The sequence below is a fragment of the Eumetopias jubatus genome, unplaced genomic scaffold, assembly GCF_037043125.1.
Source record: "Eumetopias jubatus isolate StellerSeaLion01/CBP00866 unplaced genomic scaffold, mEumJub1_p1.0 scaffold_9, whole genome shotgun sequence".
Lineage (NCBI taxonomy): Eukaryota > Metazoa > Chordata > Mammalia > Carnivora > Otariidae > Eumetopias > Eumetopias jubatus.
The window spans coordinates 27,684,855-27,701,835 of record NW_028274815.1 but is presented as its reverse complement, the minus strand read 5'-3'; the positions used below and the strand labels follow the sequence as shown (position 1 = coordinate 27,701,835).

The window sequence follows — 16,981 nt, the reverse complement described above, 5'->3', positions numbered from 1 at the left end:
TTACACATCGTAATAGCAACTGTAGGGTAAGAACAATGTAAACATCTCCTTGTATTAGAAGAACCACCTCATTCCAGGATCTGAAGAGCTTTCTTGTCCCTCAAGAAAACAAGTCCTGGTCCCGTCCAAAAAGCACACACACACACACAAAGACCTCTAAATTGACTCCTCCCCACCCAAAGTTTACAAAATACCGAAATAATATTCTCACAAAAAAGTAGAGTTTAGAGAATGAGTATCAGGTACATGCAGACAAGCTCTCACTTCACTCATATATAAATGGCTCTAGGGAAAGATACAGAGAAATCTACCAACTACATCACCCAGACTTGGTGACACCTGACTAGGGCCTGGGGAGGAGGAAATAAATAGTTCATAGGGTAAATCCTCTGTCCCACAGTCCAATCAGGGAGACCCCATGGTGTCACCAGGCAGTAAAAGTCCAAGATATCTTTTCAGATAAGTTCCTGAGTTGGAGTGTTCTTCAGAATTTCTCATCTTGCTCCTTCCAAATGCCAACATTATTGCCTCCAGTGTCCTCAGCCTGAAGTCAGCCATCCTGCAATATGAATCAGAATCTGTTGTATAGCTGGGTTGCATTTAACCAAGCAAGAATATTCTTAGAAAGCAGTTTACCAGTGACATTCGAGGGAACATCCCAAATGATCAGTACTTTGTGCACTCAAGATTTAGAGGGAAAGATCGTGTAGTCTACACAGCTTATGAAATCTTAAATCCTACAGAGTCCAACAGGGTTGCTTACATTAATTCCCTAAAAGGTGCTCCACAAGACCCTGGTCTATGAAAAGCTTCTTGTTGAGGTTTCCCTCTTAGAAATTCACAATGTAAATTTGTATAAGGGAAAATTTGTAAGGGAAAACGATATATATATATATACATATACATATGTATACACACACACACACACAGAGAGAGAGAGAGAGAGAGGGAGAGAGAGGGGGATATAGGTATATAGAGAAATATGTAGGGAGAGATATACGTAACATATCAAACTTTATTTACTCCAGCATTTCCTAGCCCTTCTATGATATTTGTTAATTAGATTTAATTTAGTAGAAGATAAGGGAAAACAAAGAAGCATTATAAAGAAAATATACATATTCTTACTGCCAAGAGAGTAATCATGACCTGCCATTGTCCCTGCCATCCAGGGGCTCAATGATCATTGCAGAAATGATATGCATAGTCCCAAAAAATGTTCACACATTTGCATTTTAAAATGAGTATAAATCCTGGAACTCCACCAAAGGAAATACATAGATTATAAACATAACTGTCTTTTCTGTCGGTCTATCATTTTTACTCATAGGATTCATAGACATCGCCTGATTCTAAATAATACATCTGCAGATCATTTCTCTGAATGCCATTCATGGCCTTGCCTGGCAGAAAAAAATTCTTAAATATGAAAACCCCTTTGTCTACATAATCAACTCTGATGTAATTTTGTCACATTTTTTCCTTTTTACTTTCTTCCCTCAACAAGGGTAAATAGTCTTCATTTGTTACTGATTTGGATGAGGACAATGTATACCATATGCATGATATATACAAACATATTGTCTTCCTTAATTAGCACACATGAAATTGAATACTAGTCAGTGAACCATCTCTGATTTATGACATGAGAAAATTGAAAGGGTAAGATAATACTTGAATATAAATATTCAATTTTCAAAGAAGAAAATTAAATTTAAAAAATCCAGATTTTTGTCTCTATTTCCTTATTGAAGATCAGGAAATCCTACTCATGTAAGTGATTGTCCTACATCTAACAGGCAGTGAATTTCTCCTAAGCCAGGAGCAAGGTTTAAGTACCCTAAACAGTGCTAGGCAAATAGAAGTGAGCTCATAGCTAGTTTCATGGTTTATTAAGCAAAAGCAAGTACTCCTCTGAATTCAGAGGTGGTCCACAAGGTGAGCACCATCATGAAAGCTCTAGGTAGGCATCCTACGACTCTACGCATAGAAGCTCTTGTTTTTCATGAGATTTTAATTATAGCCACATTGCTCATGGAAACAGCCTCCATAGGCTTAGGTGATAATGGGGTGACTAGCACAATTTCAAAGAATCTTGCACAGTGATTTCTCACTTTTTGGGAGTGTCATAGACCCCGTTGAGTATCTGTTCAATGCTGTGGACCCTTTCTCCAGAAATGAGCATATGTCCATATGTAATTTCACATAAAGTATAATACACTTTCATGAACTCCTTGAGGCCCTTCTTTAGACCCCAGGTTAAGATCCCTTCCCTAGGATATCTTCTTCTGTCATAATATCAGGAACGTTGTCCTTTTTACCTTTATATACCCAGCTTGAACTTGCCAGGCCAGTAGAAGAAATGGAAGGGTAGGACTGAAACATTTGTCAAGATAATCAATAAAGAAATGTTAAAAACAAAGTTGGCATGGCAAATCTATAGTAAATTAGCGGGGTTGCCTAGGGCTGGGATGAGGTAGGGGAGATGAGCTGTGACCGCTAATGGGTACATTTGGGAATGACGTGAATGTTCTTTTTTTTTTTTTTTTTAAGATTTATTTACTTATTTTAGAGAGAGAGAGCACAAGTGGGTGGGGGGAGGAATATATATAGAGAGAGACAAGCAGACTCCACGCTGAGTGTGGAGCCTGAGGTGAGGCTCAATCCCACCACCATGAGATCATGACCCGAGCTCAAATCAAGAGCCGGATGCTCAACTGACTGAGCGGTCCAGGCATCCCCAGGGGATGATGTAAATGTTCTATAACTAGATTGTAGTGATTTAGTTGTGTATCTACTAAACGTGACTACTAAAAATGTGTGACTACTAAAAACCACTGAATTATATATATACTTTTTTTATTTTAAAGATTTTATTTATTTGTTTGACAGAGAGAGACACAAGCGAGAGAGGGAACACGAGCAGGGGGAGTGGGAGAGGGAGAAGCAGGCTCTCCGCAGAGCAGGGAGCCCGAAGCGGGGCTCGATCCCAGGACCCTGGGATCATGACCGGAGCCGAAGGCAGATGCCCAAGGACTGAGCCACCCAGGCACCCTATATATACGTTAAATGAGTATGTTTTATAGTACATAAATTAGGTCTCAATACAGCTGTTTTCAAAAGTTGGTGTTATAAGAAAGGAAAAAGAAGTGGCTCAGCAGGAGCTTATAATAAACTGCATGAGACTGAAGATAATTTGTGGCCTCCTTATTAATTGTCTTCAATGAGGAAGGAACTAGAGGAATTTTGGTTAAAGGTCATTGGAGTTTTTCTCATCATGGGAAACCAAGGAGACTGTGTGTTTAGGTCTCCTAAAGAGTGGAATGTGGAGGACCACCTAAGAATAAAGAGCACTGGCTTGATCCAATAGGATCTCTGCCTAACCCAATAATTCTGTTTATGAGAATGACTCCATAGAGAGGTGATGGCTGCCCTCCATGGCACAGCTTGAAAGGTTAGGAATACGACACCAATTGCCCCAAATCTTTCTTCTCAATACACTATGGACTGTTGACTAATAAATTTATCTAAGTCTATCTTGAATCAATTTATGTTTTCAGCTTATTCCAACAAATTCCATATGCTTGGATGATGTGAATGTAATTTTTATGTGGAGCCAAACCCTGGTTTATAGAACCTTGAGGCTCTCATGTCTCTGATTCTCACCACCCCCTTCTCCATGATGCTGTCAAAAGCCACTCTTCTCTCTCTGCAAGTCTTTTGCTTCCACTGCCCATCACTTTCTCTCCCCCACCCCGAGTTTGGGCCCTGATTCTAGCTTGGAAAACTAAACTGACTGGTATAGGGTACCGGCCTATCGGGTACACCCAGTAAGTCATGGATCCTTGGGACATCATTTTAGTACACAGAAATGGCAGCCTCACTAAGCTTTAGAACCCATCTGGTTCCATTTTATACATGACGAAACTGAGGTGCAAAGCGAAGAAATAATTTGCCTGGGATCACATAACTAGCCAACAGCAAGATGAAAAGTAGTATGTATTAATGCCCAACCATTCAGCTCTCACAACTATGAGGCTGTCTCCTGGATTCACTATAATGTTCATCTTGGCCCTTTGAGCCTCCTTCTTGCGATTTTACTTGTAGTTTGACCCAGAACTGACCTCACCGTCCTGTCTGGTCTCACCCACATCTGCTTCATCCTGGTCAGGCTCGAACTCGGTGCCCTGGTCAACCACATCCACGCCAGCCTGCACCCTGGGCTTCTCGTTTTCCCACTTGGCAAAACCCTTGTCCTTTGCTGCTTTGCCATGGAACTTGGATTTCATTTTGGGGAAGGTGTGGGACCCTGAGTCCCCCCAGCCAGCCTCTGACCACACAGGTTCGGTCTGGGTAGCCTGGCTGGTGGTAGCCCGCTGCAGCCTCACGGAGATCTTGCGAGAAGAGCCTGTAACCAGCGTGATGGCTCTGCTGTCCAGGTCTCGGTGTCCAGCAGTGACGCCAGGGAACTCGAACACCTCATCCTGCACTGGAAGGGGGGAGACTGTTGTGATTATTTGACATCTTGATTGCTTTATAGCAAACCATCAAAGTTGGTGCAAACAACAGGAGTCCAACAGGCAAGGACCTAGAGGGACAGACCAGAGGCAGACCGAAACAGGCTGCAGGTGAGCTGCATAGAAGTGAAACTTGAAAACAGAGAGAAGCAAGCGGGAGTCAAGGGTGTAGCCATAGCAACTCACCCTGAAGTAGGTCTTGGTATCAATGACTCTGAGCAGGTTCAGATCCAGAACCCAAGAGAAGTCCGAGTGTGGGAAGGCAAGCAGAAAGAAATCGAGGTAGAAAAAAAGCAAAGGCTATTACCTGGGGGCAATGAGGGACTTCCAGGCAGCGACCCATGACTACTGCCCAAGGAGGGCGCCCGAGCAAATCTCCTACAGGCCAGAACCAGGAGGTCTTTGCACTGTTTGTGACAATTGGCTCCACAGTCTGAAAAATCCCAAAGTATCACAGACGATTAGTGGGAACCAAGTGCATCTGGTGCTGACTGGGCTTCCAGGGTAGCACCTGAGCTGTCAGCTGTGCCCTCCCCATCCCCTTTCCCGTGTTGACTCAGAGTCTGGCTCAGGCCTGCAGGGTGTGGCCAGGGGCTGGAAAAGGGCCAGTGGGACTTGCTAGCCCTCCTGGGGTTCCTCTCACATTTGTTCAACTACTTCTGCACAATTCATCGAGGTGCTGGGGAGCAAACAAGCAGGGGACAGACCTAGTGAGGAGTTGTCTTTGCCCCAAACTGAATGCAAATTCCATGGGACTAGGATTTTCTCCCAGGCCAAGACAGATTCTCCACCAGTGAGCCAGAATGAGGGAAAGAAACCCCAGCTTCTAGTATCTCCCAGGACCAACAGCTGCCTCTCTTCATTTACAGCGAGGTGTCCCTTCATTCAGTATTCACTCGCATTTTTTTAATTCTTCTTCATTCCTCCAAATCTTTTCCAGAACAAGTGATTTTATGTCCTGCTTTCTTTCTTTGCATAGAAACAGAAAACAAGGTGGGCTTATGCCCAGTATCATGTTCCAGATTTGACTTTATGGCTTTGAAACAGCAGTAGACTCTGTGAAATCCCCCATTAGAATGCTTTAGTTAAGAAAGCAGACTATTAATTGCTGCTTGGGGTAGAAACTTTGGCTGCTTTGGAAAAGAGCAACACAATTATTTCCCATAGAGGGTCCTACATTTCTTTTAGAATTACTGAACAGATAGGATCATTTTATTTTTAAAGATTTTATTTATTTGAAAGAGAGAGAGAGTGAGCGAGAGGGAGAACAAGAGCAGGGGGAGGGGGAGGAACAGATTCCTCTACTGAGCAGGGAGCCCAAAGCAGGGCTTGATCCTGACCTGAGCCAAAGGCAGTTGCTTAACCAACTGAGCCACCCAGGCGCCCCAGATAGGATCATTTTAAAGAGCATATTTCTCTCTCACTATCAAACAGGACCTTTCTAATTCTTTCAGATACTTGCTTTTCCCCCAAATGGTCTTATTTTCAAATGCTCTTGTAATGACATCATGGAAAGACCAAATTAAAATGAAATGTTCAGTCTATTTTAATTAAGTTTTTCATTGCATTGCCTTTAAGAGAAAATACTGTATACACACAGATGATCCAAGGGCTTAATAGATTTTCATCTCCATAAAAGTGTGTTTATATGTGTGTGTGCATGTGTGTGTGTGTGTCTTTTTAGAGGATAAGGGTCAGAAGCGAGAATAGAACTATGGCTGGGTGGTAAGATATTGCGGTGTTTTTGCTGCTTGAAAGTAAAAATCCAATTTACACTCAGACAACTAATACCAGGAACTAAAGGGAAGGTTTTTGAGACTAAAAGGTGGCTCCCATCTAGCTTCAGGGAACTCTGTTCATACAACACGAGGCCCAAGCCTGAAAGATAGCTAGAGAAAAAAAAAAAAAAAAAAAAAAAGACACCATAAGGGAATAGCATTAATCTGAAGGCATTCTGTGGTGAAGAAGTTTCCTTCTGTAGTTATATCTTTTAAGAGCATTGTCGGATTCTTAAAACCATCAATACAAATAGTCTGCATAAACTATCCAGCAATTTCTTAAATGAAACACCAATGATATATAATGATCATATATGCATAAGTAAACAACACAGCCCTAAGTGCCTATTAATATGCATGTGTGTTGCATTTATCAAGTACATACTTATTTGTTTATAAATTTCAGTGAAATGGAGAACTATATGAAAAATTCATTGAAAGGAACAAAAATAAGTTTTAAGGCTTCTCTTTTTTTATCATCATCTCTGATTTAGTGGAGAAAGGAAAAGCTACCTGTGAGAGCGGAAAAGGCATATATTACGGGAATGTATTACGGGAATGAGTGTGTGTGCTTATTCACATGAAGGACAAGGTTCTTTCATATGGTATTTTAGTTAGGCCTGCCCCGCTCCAGAGTTCCCACCCTAATTGTGTGCTGATGATTCACAAGACATCCTAGAGATGGGGCCACATGTACGTGGCTTGATAAGGATGGTTTGCTTGCTCTCACAACAAACTATAAAATTCCAGTTGGGCCTCTCCAAAACTCTAGGGTTTTTTTTCCCTAGACACATTACCTCTTCAGTTGCCAGTGGCCCAAAGAGCCGAGTTCTCCATGATGCCAAGAGTTTTTGTGGTTTCATCAGAGAAATTTGATTCCTGCCCATGTCACATTTTAAAATTTTACCAAATAACATTTATTTACCTTTGCATTTGTATCCTTGCTTGATTATGCCCCAGAGCTGAAACAAAAGACAGAAGGATGTCAGAGAACCTGAATTAAAATCTGGGAAAAAAAAGAAACAAGGCCAGAGAGAAGGAAGTCCTGGGAAGCATGATGGTTGGTGGAGCACAAACAGGATGTAGCTGATCCTGACACCCTTCCTGTCAGATAGAAGTTCACTGCAGCTGGGGTGATAACAGCTTTGCTTCCCTTTCTTTCTGAAAGCCAAATGGGAGCCGGAATGGGAAACTGACGTTGGTACATTTATTGGACTTTGGTATAATGCGCTCTCAGCTCAATTTACCAGGGAGACTGTCACTGTTTTTGGAAGCCCCTAGCTCCCTCTGCCTTCTTTTTCATCACTCCAGATGCTCTTGGCGCCCTCTACAGGAAATTAAGCAACCTACAGGGTGCATATCCCGCTAAAGCAGTTGCATGGCGCTAGGTCCTTTTCTGAGTAGCATTTGTGCCTTGAAAGAATATAGAAAAGGAAAAGATCTATTTGTTCATGTATTCATTCTCTGATTGCTCAGTGTTTGACCTGTGCTAGGGCTCAGGGAGATGCAGAAAACACTCCGATTCTGCCAACCACATAGGAAGGAGGATGTAGGAAGTGACGAGTGTCTCAGGAGAGATGTGAGGGCCTACAGTTTAAGGAGGGGGTGTTTGCCCAGGTGGCTCAGAGGATCATCCTGCGGGTAGTGTGTTCACCCTCCTGACACACTGTGTTCTTCCCCATGCCTCTCAGCATTGCACACGGGTCCCAGGGACACAGAAACATACAATATTGATGAATTCAGTGGGCTTAGCTCAAGCTGGCAAAACCCCCATTTTTAACCTTTTGGTAGTTAGATTAGGTGACTGATATCTTTGTAATAAAATGATTTTGAGAGAAACAGGGCCGGTGGCCTACTGGGGCTGATGGGGGTGTCATTTACATGTATGATAGGGGAACAATGCCCTGAGTGTGGCATTGTTCATGACCCTCCCTACAAGAAGAATAAAAAGTTGCCAATGTGAAGTGACTTGAGGCATCAGGAAGACTGATCCTTACCCTCTTTCTGACAAGGAAATTCCACCAGTGGAAAGTCATTCCTTTGAGTCTTAAAAGTTAGCGGGTCCTCCAGAGTACACTATTAAGATGTAAATGTGTCCTGGGAAGGAAGGATTATGAAGACAACTAACTGGCTGCAAGGCCTCAGTTACCTAGGATGACCGGAAGAGATGAGGGGCAGTCTATACAGAAAAGGGAAGTGGGGTTGGGGTAATCCCGTCATGTCAGAGATACAGGGACCTTCAAGATAACTGAGTTTGCTTTTCTCCCATAAAAGGCGAGTGGAATGATCCAAAGAATTAAATAATCTGCAAGGTCCCACATCTGGGAAACTTTGCAGTGATAAGAAATTGTTTCCTCACAGAGCCCTTGGTGATAGTAATACCCATAGTAATGATAGCTAACATTTATTAACTTTGGTTGTGTGAGAGGCACAGTTTTAAGCTTTTTATGTGTATTCACTCATCCAATGCTATGTATATACAGACTGGGCTCTCGAGAGGTGAAGTCACTTGGCAAGGTCTTGTTGCTAGTGAGCAGGGAAAGAAGGATGTGTCACATGAGGGAAGGACCGGAAGCCACTGTTCCTGGGTGTTTTGTGTGTCAGCAAAAGCCACTGATATAGGACAAGAAAGGATAAGATTTAAGAAGAAGCATTCTAATATCCAGATATGGCACATTATTAGCAAGGCTGCAGGAACTGCTAGAAAAGATAGAGTGAAGCCTGAGTCCTATCAGGAGAGAAACTCAGGGGACTGCCTGCTAATGCTCCTTAATAACTAGGAGACGACACAAGGCAGGAAGGGGCTCTGGGTCAGTGTGCCAGCCACAGACAGGAGACAGTGACATCATGGAGATGGGTGTATAGGAATATTTCCCACAGTCCTTTGATTTGAGACCTCAGGTTGCTTTAGGATTTGGAGGGTCTGTGGTGTAAGGAGCACTGAACTGGGAGTGCTAATTAACTCCCTTTTACAGATAGAAAAACAGAGACTCAAAGATGATCAATAATTTGCTCAGGGACATAGATTTAATAAGGGCAGAACTGAGATTCCAAGTCAGCGTTCCAGACTCAAGTCCAGAGCTTCGTACCTTATCACAGATGCATCAAGAACCTAGCACCAGCAAACCTGCTCTGAGGAGTCAGGAAGGGAAGTGTGGAAGCTCCTGAGAAAGACCACCTTGTTGCTTCTACAGAACCCGTGCCTCCATAGAAGGGAGAGATACCCAGAAGGACTAGAGAGCACAGATAAGACCCTGAGATTTGATAAGAGCCCGCCAACTCTCACACCATACCAAAGCGCAGATGTCTCAACCTGACTTTCGGTGGAGTTACGCCATGGCCTAACAGATTCACTGGGCCCCACTCTGCAGAAAGAGTTGCACATGGCCCTATCCTACTTCAGCATTTTTCAGGTGTAGATACAACCAAGATTTCCCATCAGAGGAAAGAAATATGAAAAAGGAGACATATTTGTTGTATGATAAAAGTGGTCAGGTGATGAAATCCCACTGGGGGTGAAGCTGACAGAAGAAGAATCTCTCCTTCTCTGGGGTGGGCTGGCCTTGCCCCTTGACCACATCTGCTGCAGTGACCACCTGGGGCCATCTTTGAGGTAACTACTGCCTCTTATTCACCCATTCTCAGGGGGGTAGGGGCTTGAACACAAACGCCTGTCCTTGGGCCCCTCAAAGCCAGTCCTTCAAGCATGGGATGGGAAAACTGTTATTTTTGCAGTACTATATGATAGCAGCTGTGAGTTCAAATGGGTCGCCAGGGGAACACGATGGCTGAATGAAGCTAACACAACTGAGTTCTGGCCTCTGGACAAAGAAGTAGTGGTCATGCGGGCTGCCGGGCCAGCCTCACCTAGAGGACCACATTTTCATCTTCTACAACCTGGGTAACAAATAGACTTTCAGGGCGCAGGAGTCTTTGTTCAGTATCAGGGCCAACGCTGCCCTTAGTTGCCAGAGAATTATCAAATGTGGGGAACTGAAGTGTAAAATCTTCAGTTTATGCAGTCGTGTAGGTAGAGCATGGGATTTAGAGTCAGAACACCTGCGTTTGAGCCTTGGCTCTGGTAATTATGGGCTGTAGGGTCCCGGGAAACTTATATCCTCTGAACCTCTCTGTCCTGATAGGCAAATGGGGAGAATAAAACATTCGCCTCATGAGCTAGTTATGAGGATTAATTACATTAACGTGTATGGAAGTACTTCATTACTGTCAAGGGCCAAATAAATGTAATTTATTATTATAACTATCTTCCCTCCGAAAAGATTTTTCCTTTTGAGTTATGAATCACTGAGCCATGCCATGATGGATTTCTAGTGACTGACATCACATGAAGCAAGAACTGGGAGGAACTGGCGAAGATAAATAATCCCCTTAATTGCACCTGCTATGAGTATTAGCGATCAATGCCAAGCCTCCTTGGGCCGAACTTTCCTTGGCAGGGATTAACAGACAAAACGCTCTCTTGAGTTAACAAGCCTCACTATCCTTTCCTGTCACCAGTCCTACATTCCTCGAAAGAACATAGTGAAACCTGCAGAGTTTGATTTTGCTTTTTAACTTAGTTTTTAATTTCAGGGAGTCGTCATATTTTACTTCTGACCTAAAGCAGACAATGGACTCCGTTGGTGTATCGTTTTCCTACCTTCTCAGAATGAGGCACAAATTACACACAAGAGAAAACAAGAGAAAACAGACTTACAAATCCTGCACAGTGTTCGCAGAAGGTTGGCTTGAGATAGGTCATCTCCTGAAAATTATGGACAAATCCCGGTCCCATTTTACAGTGTAACTGGGACTTAGCTCGCAGGAAGTAAGCCATCATTTCATCTTTACTAATAAGGCCATCCCTGTAAAGAGAATCAGAAAAGGGAGGGATCTTTGAAGACCATGTTGCTAAGTTGCTGACACACTGTGATCACCCAACTCCCCAAACCTTTGTGGCCAAAGGCAGGTGGGGAGTGTTTACTTCTCTGTTCTTTCTGAAAGGAGAGGACCTTGAAGGACAGCATTTAGTGCCAAAGGCTCTTAGTAAGGAGAAGATACGTATGTGTATCCTGTGCTCGGTAGCACAGAAAGTATCGTTCATTACCAAACGGTAGTTTCTAGTAGGAAATCTCCTTTCTGGCGCATCCCTAGCAATAGAGTGTGCAAGAATTAGGCTGCTAGAGAAAGGCAAAAAACTGTAATAACTGGGCCCGCCATTCTCAAATTCATTCAGCCTGATGTCATCCATGCCGCTGCCATTGGTAATCTTTCATTCATGTCTTACTGGCTTATAGACCATTTCCTAGAGCGATTCTTCCAGATCTTCTTCACACAGAGTCTCTGGTTGCACCCACCAGCACATATCCAGACTTCCTGTTTATCAAGAAGATCAAATCTACATGAAGTAGGTGATCTTCATACTGCCTTCTCTCCACATTGGCCTGTGCTGGAGACCACACCCTTCTGTGCCAATTCAGAATTCCTTTGTATCTCATCTGTCCTCTCTTGGGTCCTCCTGTCTCTGAGGAAGTCATGCTCCCATCCCCCACTCTGTGGACTCCAGGACACAGCTCCTTCCAGGTTCTGCTCAGTCTCTTCACCCGCTCCTTCCTCTGTGTAAAGATACGCTCGCAACTTCCCCGCCTGGAAAATGTCTGTCTTCAACCTTGCTTCCATCCCTGGCACCTGTTTTTTCTCTCTTCCTTTTCTTACTCCCAAAGTTTTCAAAAAGAATAATCATTAGAGGGTTTTTTCCCCCCATTTCCTTCAATTACTCTTCCCTCCATATAAACAGGCTTCTAACCCTACCGTTCTGTTGAAACTGTCACAATGATGTCTTCAGTGGCCTTTTCTCACTTTTTTTAAAGATTTTATTTATTTGACAGAAAAGAGAGAGAGAGAGCGAGCACAAGCAGGGGGAGAGGCAGAGGGAGAGGGAGAAGCAGGCTCCCCGTTGAGCAGGGAGCCTGACGTGGGGAATGATCCCAGGACCCTGAGATCATGACCTGGGCTGAAGGCAGACATTTAACCGCCTGAGCCACCCAGGCACCCCCTTTGCTCACTACTTGATGTTGTCTACCTCCTGGCTGCATGTGACATGCAGACAGGGTTTTTCCTTTTTGACACTCTCTCTTCCACGTACCCCTGTGATTCCACACAGCCCTGTTTCTCTCCTGCCTCCCATGCTCCTCCTTCTCTGGCTTTCCTGCAAGATCCTTGTCTTCCTTTCATCTGCATGTGGGAGGAAGGGTCCCCAAGCTGCAGTCCTCAGGCCCTAAGCTCATGTTGCTCTCAACTTTCCCAACAGAATTTGCTCTCATGCCTGGGACTTCAGCTTGCACGGCTGGGCTGAAGACCTAGCAATCAATATCTCCAAAACTGTTCTCCTGAATCTTGGTACCATATCTACAGCTTGCTAGAATCTCCTCCTGGATGTTTTACTCGCCTCTCAAAATCAACATATCTCAGCTTCTTTGACAAAAATCATGTAAGCTATGAATATTTCAAACCTTCATTTTTAGAAAAAAATGTATTTATATATCTTTTCTGGAACAGTGTCAGGTCCATCTAAAGAACCAGCAGGAAAAAGAAACGAAGAATAGGAAGGGATTTTAAGTTCATGTCCTACCTACATGTCACGGACAGAAACAAACTAAGGGAAGTGGGTAGGTAGCAGGTAACTTAAATTTTATTTTGTAAAAGAAGTTTATGTTTCTAATAATTTATTTTAAAAGTATTCTTTGTTCTAGATATACAATGAAGATGAATTAAGGTTTTAAGATGTTATGATAAAATATCAAGGCTTTCCTTGGTGTACTGAATTACTTACAGATTTAATTTTTTAAAAATTCTCACACGAACAAAAATATTAAAGAATTCTAAGGTGATATAATTTGGACATTTCACCAATATAAAATCTAACACCTCGTTACAGATGATTTTTAAACTAGGAACTAATCTCACAGAATTAAAAATTAAGCAGTCAGATTACTAATGCCAGTATTTCTCCACAATATGTATATATTTTATCATTGTTTTCTAATGAGCTGGATCTTAGCAGAAATATATTTTTACTTCATTTATCAAAACAACCTTTGAACTAGCACAGAGAGAAACAAAGCGAGGACACTTCTTGGCTCTCTGTAGATATCACCTGCTTTTCTGAAGACTGTAAGTAACTTAAAATAATTTTACTTACTTGGTGAGTTTTAGTCTTGCCCTTAAGTCCACTGATGCTGAGGACTGTACCAGCCTAGGTGTAACTATCTTTCTCCCCTACTCTTTTTGATGGAGGCTTGGGGGATTGATGAAATAGCTAAGCAGAGGTAATGTGGGGAATGGAGACTCACGCTCATTTGCAAATGGGCACTCACACTCAACACTGATGTTGTAGTCTGCCCTGTGATTTCATCCAACCAGTCATGTTTGTGGACACCAAGAAAAAAATCAGCAGAACATTAGACTTGTCTCATTAACACGCTGGGATTAAAGCTGTCAGGATGTACATTAAGGGTATCCCTGTTCTCCTCTGACACTAATTTTCTGCTTCAGGACAGTTGCATTAAAATATAACAAAATTAAAACTTACTGATCTTTGTCCAGCACACAGAAGGAATCCAAAAAGGGAAAATTGGCAGCTATACTTTCAAAGTCCTCTTGGGAGATGTACCCATCATGGTCATGGTCATAGTTTCTAAACACAGACTGCAAAGGAAAGACAAATATTTATGGAATAAATATTTATGAGTCAGGCTCTGAACTTATTGGGGAAGCAGTGATAACTAGCATATTATTCTATCAAGGAGCTTAGAATCCAGTGGGAGATAATCAAATCAAGAAGCCTTTATGGTATAAGAAGTGCAATGCTGAGGATAAAAACAGGGTGCCATGAAGGGAGGGGAGACAGGAGGGAGATTTTAAAAGGTTTCCTGGAGAAAGTGAGGTCTAAACTGAGACTTCAGTTTTAGTAAGAGTTAAGCTTGGTGAATTCACAAATGCCAATACCATGTCGATAGAAAATGAAGCTTTAAAATGTTAAATTATCCAAAAATTTCAAGTATACTTTTAATATAATTCCAGTCAGAATTCCAGTGAGAATTTGTTTTAAATGAACAAATTGATTCTAAAGTTCAAATAGAAGTGAACATGTTGAGAATAGCCTAAAATTGTTTAAGATGAGAGGTAATGAGGGAGAACGTGTCCTATCAGAAATCAAATAATCTACAAAGCTACATTAATCAAAACAACATGGTACCATAACTTACTACAGGTAGCACAGTCTGGAAATAGAGCTATGTATATACAGGATTTAGACTCTCAAAAAGTATGTCTTCAAATCCACAGGGAAATTAAAAATTATCCAATAATTACTGTTGAGGTAATGGCTAATAATCTTACAAAATCAGTTGCCCCTAAACTAAATTCTAGATGCATTAAATATTTTAATGTAAAACATAAAGATACAGAAATATGAAAGGTAAATAGATAAAAATATTTTTTATGTTTTGTGATCTTTGAGTAGGAAAGGCCTTTCTTACCATGACATCAAAGTCAGCAGCTATAAACGAAAACATTTTATTACATAAAATGCAAAATATCTGAATCAAAAAAGCTCAGCTAACAAATTTAAAGATAAAGGACAGAGAAGATTGCTTGCAATATACATGAGAGCAAAGACATAAAAGGAAAACAGGAGATCACCAAAGTAAAAATACAAATGGCCAATATATTCATGGAAAATGCTCAATTCTGCTAATAATTATAGAAATGCAAAGAAAACTTTTTTAACCTCTCAGATAAGAAAACATTAAGATAATTGGTAATTTCCTAGGGTATGAGAAAATAGGCACTCTCATATTACTTGATGAAGTCAATAGCCATAGTCTTTCTGGAGAACAGTCTGCTTACTCTCTGACCCAGCAGTTCCACTTAGTGGAATCTGTTCTAGGAAAATAGTTGAACAATGTTACCCAGGGGCATACGTGGGTGTGAGTGTGTTTATGGGGGGGGGAATAAAGTCATACAAGATAATTTACAAATTATCAGTGTTTATCCCTAGAGAGCAGAATTCCCACGACCTAAAAGTAAAACTTGGATTCTCTATTTTTTTTGAAAAGTGTGCATATTTACAGTGATTCTGACTCTCTTTATAATCAGAGAAAAATAAAAGGAGGCTTCCACTGCTCTCTGCTAAATCGGGTTTTCAAAAAGGTTTGTTAAGTTCTCCCCAGAAACACATGTATGGAAGAATATAACAAGTCTTTCTCCCTTTTCCGGATGGTTTCTGTCTATTCTATTTTATTCGTATTGCCCTATATAGCAAACTGCTTCAGGAGTGTTTTGGGAGATGACCAAGGTATAAATGAACAAATTACTTAATTAAAAATATGACTGTTTAGCACCCATTGTAAGTTTATCTACAGATAACTGAATTGTGCAAAATCATAAAGCATTACCTTTTTTTGCAAGTCCCAGTATCAATATTTATCTACAATCAAAATTACTTAAAATTGACCATTGTAGAGTGCCTACTATTTATAGCCTAAAATCCATATTTATGTTGAAAGTACAATCTTTTTGTAGAATAAAATTCAGTATGCAAATTTCATAATAAAACCCAACCTTTCATTTGACTGAGCCCAAAGTAGGCAATTTATCCAAACTGGGCCAACCTTCCCCCCATGAAATTGGAATTGGAGAGAAAATAAGAGAGATGGCATAAGGGAGGAGAGAGGGAGAGAGAATCATTGTCTTTCGTTTCCTGGTGCCAGACCTTCCTGAGCTGCAATTCTTTCCTGCCTGGATCCCATCCCCCTTCCTTGGCTCCGAGTTGGGTCTGTGACCACAACATCAACACATGGTCTCCACTGGACCTTATGCTTCTCAATGCCGTCCTTCATCCTTTCTGACCTTTCCTTGCTGCCTCACATGCTCCACAGAACTTTTCTTCCAGTGCACTATAGTTCCCTGGATGATCCAAGATGTAGAACATTCTTTCGTTTTCTTTAACCATCCATCCCTGGCAAAATGTTCATTTTATCCCAAAGACACGATCCTATTGCTTCATACCCATCCATTAAAGCAGATGTTTAATCAGGGGTCATAGTTTTTAGTACCAGGTATGTTTCCATTTTCTGCACATTGGCACTTCTACTCTTCTTTCTTTTTATTATTTTTAAAGATTTTTATTTATTTATTTTGAGAGAGAGAGCACATGATCGGGGTAGGGGGAGAGGTAGAGGAAAAGGGAGAAGCAGACTCCCTGCTGAGCAGGGAGCCCAACTGTGGGGTGGGGTGGAGGGGCTCCATCCCAGGACCCCGGAATCATGACCTGAGCCAAAGGCAGACGCTTAACCAACTGAGCTACCCAGGGGCCCCTCTACTCTTCTTTCTATGTGGAACACTCTGATAGAGACTTTCCCATCATTAAGTGATGTTTCTGACCCAAATGGCATTGTGCTACTGTGTCCCAGACCCCAATATATACAGCAAGAGAAACTGTGCACCTACAGGATCTTTTCCTACCCTCACATAATCAATTTAGTGGGCATTTCATTGTGACCCATGTAGGTTCTCATGAGTAGATTCTAATCCCCAAACAGTCCCTCAAGTTGCAGGGGCAGTAGTGGAGGCATCAAATGCTACCGAAAGAGTTGGAAGTAGCTGAGGGTATTTGGGCAAATG

The 16,981-nt window shown here is 41.8% G+C and overlaps 1 protein-coding gene across 4 annotated transcripts in view; it reads right to left on the bottom strand.

Moving 5' to 3' along the window:
* Window positions 1–218: 218 nt before the first annotated feature.
* The window catches only part of RASGRP3 (RAS guanyl releasing protein 3), a 72,442-nt gene continuing 55,679 nt past the window's right edge, over window positions 219–16,981 (bottom strand). For 3 of the 4 annotated variants that reach the window (XM_028117202.2, XM_028117201.2, XM_028117205.2), the window contains 5 exons: window positions 13,887–14,002; window positions 11,013–11,160; window positions 7,221–7,257; window positions 4,825–4,950; window positions 2,869–4,489 (listed from right to left, as the gene is read on the bottom strand). In XM_028117202.2, coding sequence (XP_027973003.1) covers window positions 4,098–4,489; window positions 4,825–4,950; window positions 7,221–7,257; window positions 11,013–11,160; window positions 13,887–14,002 — 819 coding nt within the window. In that variant the 3' untranslated portion in view covers window positions 2,869–4,097. Of the gene's footprint in view, window positions 560–2,868; window positions 4,490–4,824; window positions 4,951–7,220; window positions 7,258–11,012; window positions 11,161–13,886; window positions 14,003–16,981 lie in introns of those variants that run through there. The other variant, XM_028117206.2, reaches the window with a different exon arrangement.